The 14,305-nt window shown below is 35.3% G+C and overlaps 1 protein-coding gene, 1 long non-coding RNA gene and 2 other non-coding genes across 8 annotated transcripts; 1 reads left to right on the plus strand and 3 right to left on the minus strand.

Annotated features, from left to right (window-relative positions):
* Positions 1–296: 296 nt before the first annotated feature.
* LOC136204482 (small nucleolar RNA snoR114) lies at positions 297–383 on the minus strand. Its single transcript, XR_010675324.1, has one exon. It is a non-coding gene; the product is annotated as a small nucleolar RNA snoR114 (small nucleolar RNA).
* A 7-nt stretch (positions 384–390) lies between these two features.
* Positions 391–461, minus strand: TRNAG-GCC (transfer RNA glycine (anticodon GCC)). The gene has a single exon. It is a non-coding gene; the product is annotated as a tRNA-Gly (tRNA).
* A 5,162-nt stretch (positions 462–5,623) lies between these two features.
* On the plus strand, positions 5,624–8,627 carry LOC136204233 (G-type lectin S-receptor-like serine/threonine-protein kinase CES101). 5 transcript variants are annotated; one of them, XM_065995446.1, is made up of 7 exons: positions 5,624–6,795; positions 6,883–6,987; positions 7,054–7,271; positions 7,344–7,554; positions 7,667–7,904; positions 8,012–8,162; positions 8,251–8,627. In XM_065995446.1, exons 1-7 carry the CDS (start codon positions 5,625–5,627, stop codon positions 8,557–8,559), a joined length of 2,403 nt encoding a protein of 800 aa, XP_065851518.1. In that variant the 5' UTR covers position 5,624; the 3' UTR covers positions 8,560–8,627. The 5 variants fall into 5 exon arrangements, 4 of the variants coding, with proteins under 4 accessions (XP_065851518.1, XP_065851519.1, XP_065851516.1 ...); XM_065995447.1 differs by having other exon boundaries at positions 7,063–7,271; XR_010675095.1 differs by having other exon boundaries at positions 6,883–7,271; positions 8,023–8,162; positions 8,251–8,390.
* An 880-nt stretch (positions 8,628–9,507) lies between these two features.
* LOC136202378 (uncharacterized) lies at positions 9,508–10,247 on the minus strand. Its single transcript, XR_010674427.1, has 4 exons — positions 10,167–10,247; positions 9,959–10,084; positions 9,705–9,813; positions 9,508–9,625 (listed from the first exon to the last, which is right to left on the minus strand). It is a non-coding gene; the product is annotated as an uncharacterized lncRNA (long non-coding RNA).
* Positions 10,248–14,305: the final 4,058 nt, after the last annotated feature.

Below are 14,305 nucleotides of genomic sequence, written 5' to 3' on the forward strand. Positions count from 1 at the left end.
AATCCCTATTGTATTTATATTGGTAAATAATATAAATATGTTCTATTAGTTTCTGCATTTTGTTTATTTTCTTTTTATTTTATTGTCAAGTTTCTTACGGATGAAAGAAAAAACTTAATTAGTTGACTCAAATGTCTTAAAGCCTGATAAGAAAATGTGCAGCTCAAACAAAATTTGATTCATTATTACAGGATAAGAAAATGTAAAAAGAAAAAAAAAATATAGAAACTGTTTAAAATTGGAATTAAAAAAAATAAAGAAAAAAGATTTAGGAAAGGTATGAAATGAAAAAGAAAGAGCTCAGAAACACCTGTTTTCATCTGAAATTAGATGATAGAGATGGACCCCATCCATCATAGGAGGCGTTGAAATCCTCATAGCTCTAAGAAATGCACCAGCCGGGAATCGAACCCGGGTCTGTACCGTGGCAGGGTACTATTCTACCACTAGACCACTGGTGCTTCATGCAATGTTTTCAAAATAATATTATATATTACTATATTAGAAATACTATCTCCCTCTTTTTATTTCAATATGATTGTGGGCGTGTAAACTTAGGAATCGGGCTATCAAACAAATTTTCATTTTTTAGAAAATCTATCTATCAACTTGACATTTTCTCAAATTTTTGACATTTATATTTATTTATTGCTGTGAACATGGGTCACAACACGATAACACGATTCACGTAACACAAAAATTAAATGAATTAGGGTTGAGATAAATGGATCGACACGTCTAACTCATAAAATAAACGGATCGGGTCGCGAGTTGACTCGCGAATTCGTTGTAACCCATATAATTTAGACGAGTCTATGGGTCGTGTCAACCCAACCCGTGAACCCATATAACCCGATCCATATAACCCATCATGTAAATATAAAAAAGTTTTATGGATATTAAAGTAATTTTAATTTTTAACCCTAAGATATATATATATATATATACAGATTAGTAGATTACAGAACACGTTAGGTTTCCAACTTTCTTTCCCTAACAATTTGTGTTGCCTGCCTCTCTTCATTGATATAGCCACAAGTAAGTCTTTTGTTGATTTAATTTTCCACTTAAATTGTCTTTTGCCTCTTGTTCATGTCCATGAGATTCAGCTTTAGTCGGTTACACTCATTTATCCGAAACTGCGAGCCTAAGAAATTCTAGGAAATTAGGTATTGATTTTGAGAGACCATGAGATTTGATGGCTTTTGTACTCTGGTAGACTAATAGTAGTTCATTTTTCTAGGATAGTGATATTTTCCTTTAATCTAGAATCCGGGTAGTTGTTTTTAATATGCTTTATTCCTTTGGTATATAAAATAATAAACAATAGGCTATCAATCTAAACCAGGTTAATTATGTTCTCTAAATTTTTATTTCTTATAAAAGTTTTTAAACTTTTCTTTATAATAAAATTAGATTGATGATGGTGTAGTGTAGTAGGCTATAACTACACAACAAATTCATGGATTACCCAACAAAATACACATTAATAATCAAAGACCATCTATGCTAAAAAAATTCCAGAAGGTTGAACTTGACTTCTATTTGTTCTTGTTTCGATCTCAAAGGCATGGATTTCATAATCAATTGAATTAATAGTAATCAAATTGGTAACCTAGGTAGTTGTTTTGTTTTTTTTTTATTATCGTGGTTCCTATTCTTTGTTTGACTAGCTTTAATTAAATTAGATACTGAATTTATTTGTTTCGTTTTTTTAGTTTCTCATTGTTTTTACACTTTGTTCATGATACTGGGTTAGTAAAATGAGAATGATAGAAAATTATATTTTGTAGATGACTAGTACTATCCAAGTTGGTTCAGTTAAGATTGAAGATAGAGCAAAGATCGACAATATTACCATTGAAAGTGATGGTGACAATATTACCATTGTATTGGATTTTATTTTTTCATATGCAATTATGCATGTTTTTATTTTCTTTTTCATTTTGTTTAGTTGAATATTTTTTTTAGTATGAAGTTCCAAAATTAAATGGGTTAGCCAGGTTGACACGTTCAATCCGCTTTTTAAACGAATCGTGCCGAGTCGACCCATTTATTAAATGGGTTGGGTCAGGGTTGGGATAAATGGGTCACCTGAGTAAATCGACAGGACACGTTTACAACCCGCAAACCCATATTGATACCCCTAATTATGAACTCTTGTGAGATTTTGGTCTGCATTTATATTTCAGTGATTATGGTTTTATATGTATTATAATATCTAAAAATAATAATATAAAATTATTTAATATAGCAAAACATGTATATTTATAACACATATCTTTACAAATGTGCAAGCATCAACATTTCAACAACAATATAATTGAAACAACTTAAAATTGAATTATAATAAACCAAAAAAATAAATTCACAATAAAAAATGATTTTATTCATTGTCGCTTAGGTAGTACCTAAACGGAAGCAAGACGGCTAAAAATCACTTAGTAGTCAATAAAACTCTTAGAGGGATTAATTGAAGAAAATCGTGGCGGATTCTCAATTTCCAGCGCCGGGACGGGGCCTAAACGGTCCAGGCGGCCTCCGTTTCAAACAGTGAGATTTGATGATAATATTCCTACTCGAGCTTTAGATAACTTTTAGGTTAGTAGCAGCTCTAAAATGTACACTTACTCTTGGAGGGTTCTTCTATATGGTTCTTCTTCCATTCGATCACCGACAACCTAAAGTAGCTTGCTGATTTGGCTTTCTACAACAGTTTTGTACTTTTTCATTGCAACTGTAAGTTAAATTTCCTTTCTATTCAGCTGTGATGGGTTTACTTTCAAATCTGGTATTAGAAAAAAAAAGGTTTCTTTTCTAATGATTTTAGGCATCACTACTTACCTTGGATTTACTTCAAGCATTTCATAATTGACTAATGGGTATGGATGTTGATATGAATGGATTCTTATTCAACCCGGTGATGGGACATTTATAACTATAAGACTTTCCAAGACGAAGTAATATCCAAAAATTCAAATGGTTCTTCTGTATAATATTTTCCATGTTGTTGCACCTTAACATCAATTTTCTTTCTAAGTATTAAATTTTTATTGAAATTTTTTATTTATGTATATATAGGTTTTAATCTTGACTTTTAGAGAGACTGGAAAATGACTCAAGTAAACATTTTCAAAAAATTGTATGGATACAATTCATAATTAAGAAATTAGTTCAAAGAAAATCCGAAGAGTCTATTAAAAAACATTGAAACGTTTTCAATTTTCATTCTTCATAGTTTCGTATATTTTTTTGTTATTTTTAAGTTCATTTCACTTTTGATCTAAGTACATTGTCACAGTTCAATTTTCATTTAGTTTATATCACTTTTGTGCATCACATAGAATTCTTTTTGGTTATCTATTCAGGTATTTTTCTTTGCAATTTTCATGGAATAATTAAAAGGAAACAACAAGCTCGAATACATACTTTATATGTTATCACTAATACATACTTTATCAAAGCCCAATTTCCCTTTATGGAATAATTTTCTATAATTTATACTTTATATGTTATCATTTATACATACGTTTTAATAGATAATAAAATTTTACGTATATCACAGGGTTTCATACTAGTTAGGGGTAAAATTGATCCAACATGCAAATATTAAAGATGTAACACGGGTTTTGGATCTTGTTATGGGACATTGCGCCCTAAAATCGTCTAGGAAAGAATGCTTAAAAGTCTTAATTCTCTTACCTATCTTGTTGGAACGGTTAAGAGCTCGTTAACAGAGAACTCTGCAATCTCTTTAGATTTTAATTGGATTTTCAACTCATATTATTCAATTAATAATCCCCTTTAAATAGAAGAGACATATCAACTGATTAGGAACAGGAAACAAAAACTAAGTAGGAAAAAGAGAATAATCACCACTAATTGCAGAAATCAAGACCTATCCTATCCTATATGGTAACTAACTATTGCAGAAATCAAATTAATGCATGAATCCTAAATAGACATAAACCACTATAACTAAGACATATCCTAGATGGAAACTAATTAATGCATGATTCCTAATTAGGACTCTAAAACATAATACTAATTTTGATTAAAAAAAAACATAATACTAATTAGGGATAGGTCTATGATTTTTGGGAAGTATCAATTTAGGCTCCACGTATAAAATAACACCAATATGAGTTTAACGTTTAAAAAAGGTTACCAATTTAACGGAACATGACAAGTCATTCATATTACTCCGTTAAGTTCTGATTTCTCTCCACATACAATTGACAAAACTTAACGGAATAATATGAATGATGTGTCACATTCCGTTATCGAAACCTAAATTGGTACAAATTTTAAACATTAAGCCCATATTGATGCTATTTTGTACATAGAGTCTAAATTAATACTTCCCCAAAAACCATAAGCCTATTTCCCCACCTTACTACAACATAGGGACGGAAGGGAAAAGGTTATGAAGGTGGCCTTGTTATCCACACCTCCAGTCGGATGAATGGAGGACCAACCCGGGTTTTCATGAGCGTTGGCGGGTCCTGGAGTGCCTGTCAAGGGTGCTAACACATACCCCAGGGTGATCATCACCACCTGCACCTCACATCTCGGCACAGTGGAACGTGTAACCCACCTGTTGTCTCATTCAACTACATTTGTTCCTGTAATCTATAGCCGCCTAACAGAACGCAGCAGCGAGGGACAACCCGCACATACAGCCAGCGGGGAGGATGGCACTACCGGAAAAGACCGCCTAGCGAAGATCCATCACTATACCATAGGATTACAAAACAATAGGAAATCAACATTTCAATTAAGGAAAAACTTTGTTTGTACGAGGCTCATCACAATCGAGTCCATAGAGCTCAAAACCCGATATTCCAAGCACTCGCACAAGGACAAACCAATCGAATAATCGACAACAGGCTCGAAAAACAATTCATTTGACCGTTCATAGGCTCGATTGACCCTGGAATGGTAAGATGTATACGACTCCAAATGGGCAGGACATCCGGGAGCTCACAGAACTTTGGCCTTAGCTAGGGGATAGCTAGCCCATCTGGGAAAAGGAACTCCCTATAAGGCTGGTAGCAATGCAATGGGATTGGTGGGTGTTATCTAGCTATCCACGGCCGAAGTTTGAAGCACTTGGATGTCCCCACTGGATTGGACCCCCGGCTAGATGAATCTACCTCATCAGCCATGGGTGGCTGTGGATGTACCATTTGGCTATGACTTGGTCCTTCGATGTAGCGACGTATGCGGCCCCTTCATTGTACTTTATCCCTACTAATTAGGACTCTAAACAGCAACAGCTCATTCATCTACATGTAATTGTACTATTTATAACCTTAGGATAAAATTGCTCTAAGCTGCTATGGGATCGACTAACTACTACCAAAAAAATAAAAGAAATGAAAATGGAATGTTGACAATTATTTTCTTGGGATAAGAAGAGTGATCAACCTGCATCTAGAAGTGCTAAAAGTTTATTAATTTCTGTTATTTGACTATCCGTATGAACTGAACCTAAATGAAGCTTCATATGAAGTAGGAAAGCATGGAAATAGTCACCGTTTGACAAGTTTGTAGTCAAAATAAACAACTAACTGTTGCATAAATTGTAAAACCTTTTTCCTCTCTTCTGAAATATTTCAATTATGGCTACCAAAGCAACAAGTTATTTCCTCCTCTGTTTATCATATTATTTCCTGTTTGTTGATCCCTCTCATTCATTTACAGACACAATACTACAAGGACAACAGCTCAAGGATTCTGATCAGTTGATTTCATCTAATCAGATATTCAAGTTGGGATTCTTCAGCCCTGGCAGTTCAAGAAGCAGATATTTAGGAATATGGTACAACACAGTGGATGAGAATCCTGTCTCCATTGCCAAGAACAAGGTAGTGTGGGTCGCCAACAGAGATCTTCCGATTTCTGATGCATCCGGAGTTCTTACAATTGATAAATTTGGCAACTTGGAAATTTCATACAACAGAGGCAGTAGCAGCTCCATTGCTTTAAGTTCTGTTAAAGCAGCAAGCAATGTGACTGCAACACTATTAGATTCAGGGAATTTTGTTTTAAAAGAGTTAAACTTAGATGGTTCTGAAAAACAGATTCTATGGCAAAGCTTTGATTATCCCACAGACACACTCCTGCCTGGAATGAAGCTTGGACTTGATGACAACAATAAGCGGACATGGTCACTCACTTCATGGATAAATGACAATCTCCCAGCTCGAGGCTCCTTTTCGCTTACCATAGGCATTGGTTTCAATAGTACCAGCCAACTTGTCATATGGTGGAAGGGAAGCATTTATTGGACAAGTGGAATCTGGCAGAAGGGGCATTTTGAATTTGTGTCTCGGTTATCAAATGAAGGCAACCCCAACTTTAGCTACATCTCCAATGATGGGGAATATTACTTCTTATATTCCATGAGTAATACTAAAGTACATAGTTTATCAAGCTATACAATGGATTCCAGTGGTTCAATACTAGAAATACAGGGGATAGCACCGTTCGGCTCTTGTTCCTACAATTCTGATCCCGGTTGTGTGGAGCTAAAGTTACCAAAGTGCCGGTCAAAGAACTATTTTTTTGTGGAGAAGAAACTATTCATGTCTAAGGAAGGACAAAAGCTTGATCAAAGTTACAACTTTAGTCACTTCGACTGTAAGCAAAAATGTCTGAATAATTGTTCTTGCATAGCATATGCTTATACTAGTGCCAACAAGACTATCTGTGAGCTATGGAATCAAGAAATGCTAATCACAGATAAAAATGGTGAAACCAGAGTTGTAAATGTTCTTGAAGGAAAGAAAGGTAGATACACTTACACTTAACCTGTTTGCTTAAGCTCGATGCTAAGCCTTTAGTAAAAACACATCACACACATGTTTGGTAATGCAGCAAAGAGATGGATATGGCCTGTCATAACAGCTTCCGGGCTAGTAGCTCTCCTCACAACATTATTACTAATGTACTTCTTTATACAAAGAAGAAAAAGAATAGCAGGTAACTTCCTAGAAATATTTAGAATGTGTCAGCCACTAGCTGTGTTGGCTAATTACTTCCTGTTAGAACTTGCAGCTGAGTACAACGCAGAGCAGGAGATTCTACTGTGTGTCTCAGAAGAGAACATGACAGATTCTAGCCGAACCAGAACGACAGATGAAGTCAGGAGAGATAAGAAGAGTCATGAACTGAATTTTTTCAGGTTTGAAAGCATAGCTTCTGCCACGGATAATTTCTCAACCACTAAAAAGCTTGGTGAAGGTGGATTCGGTCAAGTTTACAAGGTGCAAACATATATAAACAGAAATGGTTAATTAGTTTTTAGCTATATTCTAACAAATTTGTTATTTTTTCAGGGAATATTACAAGATGGCCTACAAGTAGCAGTAAAAAGACTTTCAAGAAATTCTGGGCAAGGAATAGCAGAATTTAGGAATGAAATCGTACTGATTGCAAAGCTGCAACACACTAATCTTGTCAGGCTAGTTGGGTGCTGCATTCAAAGAGAAGAGAAGATTCTGATCTACGAGTTTATGGAAAATAAAAGCTTGGATGCTTTTCTCTTTGGTTTGTGAACTTCAAAATTTTTTACTTTCCTCCTATAGCTTATGCTTAGAGTAATTTTATGTCCTAACTACAAACATATAAATGCAACTATTTTAATTATTTTCTGGAGCAGATCCTATTCAAAAGAACTTATTGGACTGGAAAAAACGCCTCCACATCATAGAAGGCATTTCTCAAGGACTTCTTTACCTTCACAAATATTCAAGATTAAGGATAGTTCACAGAGACTTGAAAGCAGGTAACATCTTGCTTGATGCTGAAATGAATCCAAAAATTTCTGATTTCGGCATGGCGAGAATATTTGGCAGGAACGAATTAGAAGCAAGAACAAGAAGAATTGTTGGAACATAGTGAGTATATTCAGCTCCAAATCAATCATGTTTTGTTCATACGTTTGTGTGTGTATTATATCTACATCACTTGAAATTTTTAGAACATTCAACAAAATTCACTTCAGTGGCTATATAGCTCCAGAGTATGCTTTAAGAGGCATTGTTTCAACTAAAGTGGACGTCTTCAGCTATGGGGTTCTACTACTTGAGATTGTGAGTGGTAAAAAGCATAATAAAAGCTATGGTTCTGAATATCCACTCAACCTCATAGGAATTGTAAGTTGCTCTCATTCTATTCGACTAAACACTAACCAGATTGTGCAAATCAACCATGACAATGTGTATGAAACTCTTGTTATTACAGGCATGGGATCTGTGGAGTGAAGGTAGAGGCTTAGAGCTAATGGATCAAACCATGAATGGTTCTTGCCCTCAAAATGAAGTGTTGAGATGCATTCATATTGGTCTCCTCTGCGCACAAGACCAACCAGCAGATCGACCACACATGTCAGATGTTTTATCTATGCTAACAAATCAAACTTCAAATATACCTAAACCCAAAAAACCAGCATATTTTCTTGACAGAATTGAGGAAGAGCAACAGATAGGCAAGTACAAATCAGAAGAAAAGTCAGTGAATAATGTATCAATTACAACCATGGAAGCTAGATGATAACCTTTCCATATATAAAGGATGTAAATATTCATTATTCACAATAATGGAAGGAATATTGTGATCTAGTTTCCAATTTTTTCATTAATCTGAATTCAATATAGCATGTGCATAAGTTTCATCTTATCAATATCATGAAATGAGATGTATGATGAGCTAATGACATTAAATCTTACAAACCCAGGAGAAGTATATATTACCAGATAGATTAACGGGAAGGAAGAAGGATGAAAAAAAAAATATGTTCACATTTCGCCGTCACACATGAGACAAAAGGAGAAGCAGAAATATGTACTTGTGACCTTATATCTACAAGAGCAATAGAATCCATTAAGCTAATAATATGCTGACCTTATATCAGAAAGAGAGTGGTTTCACAATTTTAGGGGAGAGAAACAAATGCTTAAGCAGCTCCAAGTTCTGTCCACAACCACAATTCTTCTTCCCGGCGTAAGGGGGAGATCGCTGCCCGGCTGTGGATGAGAGAGAGAGAGAGATAGAATAACTGTGAATCACGAAGAAAAGATGAGATTATGGAGTATTGGCAAAGTTGAATAATATGTTGTTCTAACAGTGTAAATACCCTTAGAATCATGCTTCCAAAAATACTGATATGACTGAAGTTGCGGTGGACGTGTGATAGAAACATCAAACCAATACAGAAAAACAGATTGAATCTAATGAATAAATAGTGAAATAGGCTATTAGATTGAAGGACTCAAGAACTATTACACTACCAATGAAAGAAAGAGACAAAGATTACATGAATTGAGCCTAAACTCAAGATATTCTTCCCTTCCTATAAGTGGCAGAAAGCCAATCTTGGAAGCCCCTACAAGTTATCAACGTAAAACAACAGCATATAAGTTGTTAAATCTAAACTATTGAACAAGAAAAAAAAAACTTTATTGTCTGCATCAAATGCAATGGCCAGATTGAATACATCAAATAATAAATCAAACCAAGCATAAGGCACTTCTAACAGACAAGGCAACCCTACTTTTAAAATCTCAAACGCCTACTTCCTAGTAGAAACTTAGAAGTCCATTGAAGTCCTGAAGAATTACTGCAAGAAAATAGAACTAAGTCGACATAGTATACATGTGATTATGCTAAGTGACAATAAGAACAGAGGAACACTTCACCTCCAAGGGTCAACATTTGGGTGATTTTCATGCCTCGTTCAACGTATTTTGCATTTCCAATGCCACGAGCTGTTACTTGAGAACATATTTCCCATTCACCTTCATTGACCTAAATCAAGAGCATCTTAGAAGTTATATAAGATCCATTAACACTTGTACAGTATAGTGAGTTTCACGAGGAACATAGAACTGCTTTATGGTATCAAACATGAAAATATCACATAATAGTTCTGAATACTTTCAAATAGACTAACCTTGATTCTGAGATCATGATTCGTGTGCCCCCAAAAGCCTTGTAGGGCACCAATAACATAGCACAAATTTCCAAATCTCTTATATCTTGATGCAGTAACCAGCCTTGGCACTCCAGCCAAATTCCACTAATAGCAATAAGACTTTTAAAGTCACCTATAATTCCAGTGACGATGATATATTTTTTTCTAATCTACAAGTCAAACTTACAAATGAATATCAGCAATATTTATGTAGTAATGAGATTCTTCGCTTTTTTTCACCAGTAATTACACCAACATCTACATGTGATCTCACCCCTGCAAAGCAGCTTCATTGAAAATTTATAAATGACAAAGAAAATGCAAACAAGCAACCAAGTTTTACACCATAATAATAATATAAAGTAAAACATTTCCAGTTTAGATCAACTAGAACATTACATAATAAGGAAAACTGAAAGATAAGTAACTCTAGCAATGCATTCCACAACTTCATAAGGATCCGGTTTCCTAATAAATGCAACAAAAATGATAATCGTGTCAGACTGTTATCGTATCAGAAGTTTACAGCCCTTGTACTTGCAGTACGGCATAACAGTAGTTCCTGCGGTTGGAATACTATTTGACAAGAAAGCTTTTGATCAAATTCCAAATGCCAACAAAGTAGAATCAATATTTGATGTTCCACTTGAAATGTTTCTCAGGGTTCTACTATTCTTTTTATCTATTAAATTTCAAGCCAATTCTGGAAAGCTTTCATTACTGGCTCATCTCATAGTTTTTGATGGTGAATGCAATGCAGGATGAGAACCACAAAGTAGAGGAGAAAAAATGGATGGGACACAAATATCTTCTTCATTTCTTTGATTATCAATCATGAACCAGAAGGTATGTAATCAGGCGAGTAAAATCAAGACATTTGTTAAAAAAAACTAATTAATTAAAGACCAAAAAATTATTTTAAATTTAATATTCACTTCCCAAATCCCACCATCTCTCATTCATTTATGCATCTACCCAAAAGAAATATCTCCTTTCAGCTTTTATCTCTCATTATGTTGGCAACCTTGCTTTTCCATAATTCAACACTTTTTATGGAGATCCTTGAAAGGTATTCTTATGTGTATGATGAACATGTACAATAGTAGTAAAATGGCAAAAAGCATTCTGAGGCCCTGATCTTTCATTGTTTGGGTACCATCACCAACTTGATACATCTCATGTTGAGGATTTTCTTTAATATTCTCTTCCCCTGATCTTCTTCAATCTTCTCTTCTACATTTTATTCCCCCGGTCTCCTTCAGTCTTTTCTTCCCTCCGGTCCTCTTCTACATTCTCTCCATTCTGCTCTTCTTTCTGCGCTTCCTTCCGCTCTCCCATCACCTTTTCCATCATCTACACCATCTTTCTCATATGCTCCTCCCTCAACAACCTCATCTCTCTCCTATGCTCCTCACTCAACTCCACCATCTCTCTTATGTGCTCCTCATTCATCTCCGTCATCTTTCCCATCAACTTCATCGTCACTTCCGCCTTCAACTTCATAAAATGACTCTACATCCTTGCCCTTTTCTCTTCTTCAATCTTTGCTTCTATATCCATTCTAACATCTTCAGTCTTCTTACTCCTCTTCTCGCTTCTAATCTTCTCCTCATCATCCTCCACATCATGTCCTTCCACTCATTATCCTTCGACTTCTTCTCCTTTTATCTCCCCATCTTCCTCCTCGTACTCCTTATACTTCTCTAACAGTCCCTCAAGATCTATATCACACCCCTCTATATAATCCTTGAGTGAATTATACCTTCCACACGTTTCTTCAATTACCTCAACCATAAGTGTAGCTTCTAGCCCATCGGATTACCGAAAACACAAAAGCTTCTAGCCCATCGGATGACTGAAAGCACAAAACCAAAAACACAAAACAGATAAACACAAAACATAAACATCGAATATCGTATTACTTACATTAAAAATGTTTGATGCTTCTTTAGAAGTTGGATTTTTGGAAGTTATCCATTTACTTAAACGAGGGAGTATGCATTTATCTTTCCTTATATAGAAGTTTACGAGGCACACTCCCTACCTTAATTATCCAAACATATAAAATATTTCGATCCAATTCAAATACAATGGAAATCTAACATCAAGTAGATCAAATAAATATACGAAGCATACCTGAAATGTTTATGCTAGACTAACTAGCTGACAATAATGACAAATTTAGAATTAATTTTTGTGGTATGATATCATTCTAATGAATTAAAGAGTATTATGTTTTACATCGATACATTATTTGAAAAATATTCTACACCCTCTGCAATGCACATGTTTTCAAACTAAAAAAGTTATAACGGTTTTTAAGGGATAAATTACATGCACCATCATCCAACTTTGCTCTTACTAACATTATGATCATCAACTTCAAAACTTAGCATAAAAGGATCTCAAAATAGAAACGTCCAACAATTAAAGTTGTCTATAACTACAGTTACCACAAATCACATTTTTTAAATAATAAATTTCAGTTCTTTTTATCTATAAACAACCACTTTTTCTCTAAGAACTAAACTATATTTAAGTGATCTTAAATCCAAAGAGTTAACGAGTTAAAATTACTTAGAATATGATTTTCATCAATTCTATAATAGAGGAATACCTGATGTTAGAATGATCAAGGTTGACCAACTTTTATGTTATTAAATGATAAAGTTGAATGACTTTTATGTTAGGTTTTAAAGTTGACTAATCATAATGTTAGTAAAGATAAAGTGAAGTGATCATAGATGTAATTTACCTTGTTTTCCAGATACTCGTGATTCATAACAGAGTTGGAGATTTTTGGACGTGGGCTTTTACTTCTAATAGGCTTCCATTATCATTTAAGAGCTGATTCTACGGTGAATGTATTGGGCTTCAGCCCAGACTCATAGTTCTTGATGCATTCAAAACTAAATTAAACTTTGGATTTGTTACCAAATTGTGATAAATCGACAATTAAAAAATATAATATAGATACATATAGAATTCTATGGAAAGCCGTATTCGATGAAAGTCGTATGTACGGCTTGAAGGGAGGTCTTTCATATCTTTCGAGATCCACCATATAATATGGGGTCAAAAAGCCAAAATAAATGATTTTATTAGCCCTTATAAAAGGAAAACAGATTCTTGAGAACCCCTTGCACGCTCATGTCACGTCGAGGTACTGCAGAAGAGAAAACTGCAAAATCCGATCCAATTTATCGTAATCGATTAGTTAACATGTTGGTTAACCGTATTCTGAAACACGGAAAAAAATCATTGGCTTATCAAATTATCTATTTCCCAATAAGCTCGGTTGTAACGACTTTGCCCTCAGGACTTGTCAAAGACCTTATGGATGATCAAGGAAATTGGAAGCAGGAGGTTATTAACAGCTCGTTTTGCCCACGGGATGCCAAACTCATTTATTCCATACCGGCCAGGCGTACGCGTGTTGAAGATGCTTGGTTCTGGCCATCTGATAAATCTGGTGCTTATACAGTTAGGAGCAGATATTTTCAGGCAAGGGGACTCACACCGTCGAACCAAATAAATCCGAACGAAATAAATTGGAAGCTGATATGGAATTTGAAGGTTGCCCCGAAAGTCAAGAACTGTTTATGGCGAATTTTTACCAACTGTCTGCCAACTTTGAATAATCTTGCAATTCGTCATAGCTCGCTACCTAACTGCTGTCCGGTGTGCGGAGCTTTCGGGGAAAACGAGTTTCACGTGTTCATAGGGTGTCCTCGAGCTGCTCAGGTATGGAAATTATTGTTCAAAGACAATCGGTTGGATCTAATCACGAATTTTATCCATTGGTTTACAAATATCCTTGGTGATGTGACGATGGATTGTAACCTTATTGCGATAATCCGTTGGCAACTATGGAGGGCACGAAACGAAAAAGTTTGGAATGATAAAATTCGAACGCCTGAGGAAATATTTCAAACCGCCACTGCTGAACTGACGGCTTGGGAGGCAGCGCAAAGACATCACCCTGATCAACAAAATCAATACACGAGTGCTTTGTGTAAATGGAAGAAAATGGTTGCAGGCTGCTACATCTGTAACGTCGATGCAGGGGTAAATGGGTTAAATAATTTCTGCTCTTTTGGTTTCCTTTTACGCGACTATCAGGGGCGATGCTTTGCGGCAAGCATGGGTTACCTTGCTGAGATAACGGATCCACCTTTGGCTGAGGCAATGGCAATCCGCGAAGCGGTATCATGGATCAAGAATTATAACTTAAGCCATGTTGAAGTTCAGTCCGACTGCGTGATGGTGGTACGGGCTATTCAGCTCCAAAAAAGTCAATTATCTTATTTATCTGATGTGATACGT

Source organism: Euphorbia lathyris, chromosome 8 (genome assembly GCF_963576675.1).
Source record: "Euphorbia lathyris chromosome 8, ddEupLath1.1, whole genome shotgun sequence".
NCBI lineage: Eukaryota > Viridiplantae > Streptophyta > Magnoliopsida > Malpighiales > Euphorbiaceae > Euphorbia > Euphorbia lathyris.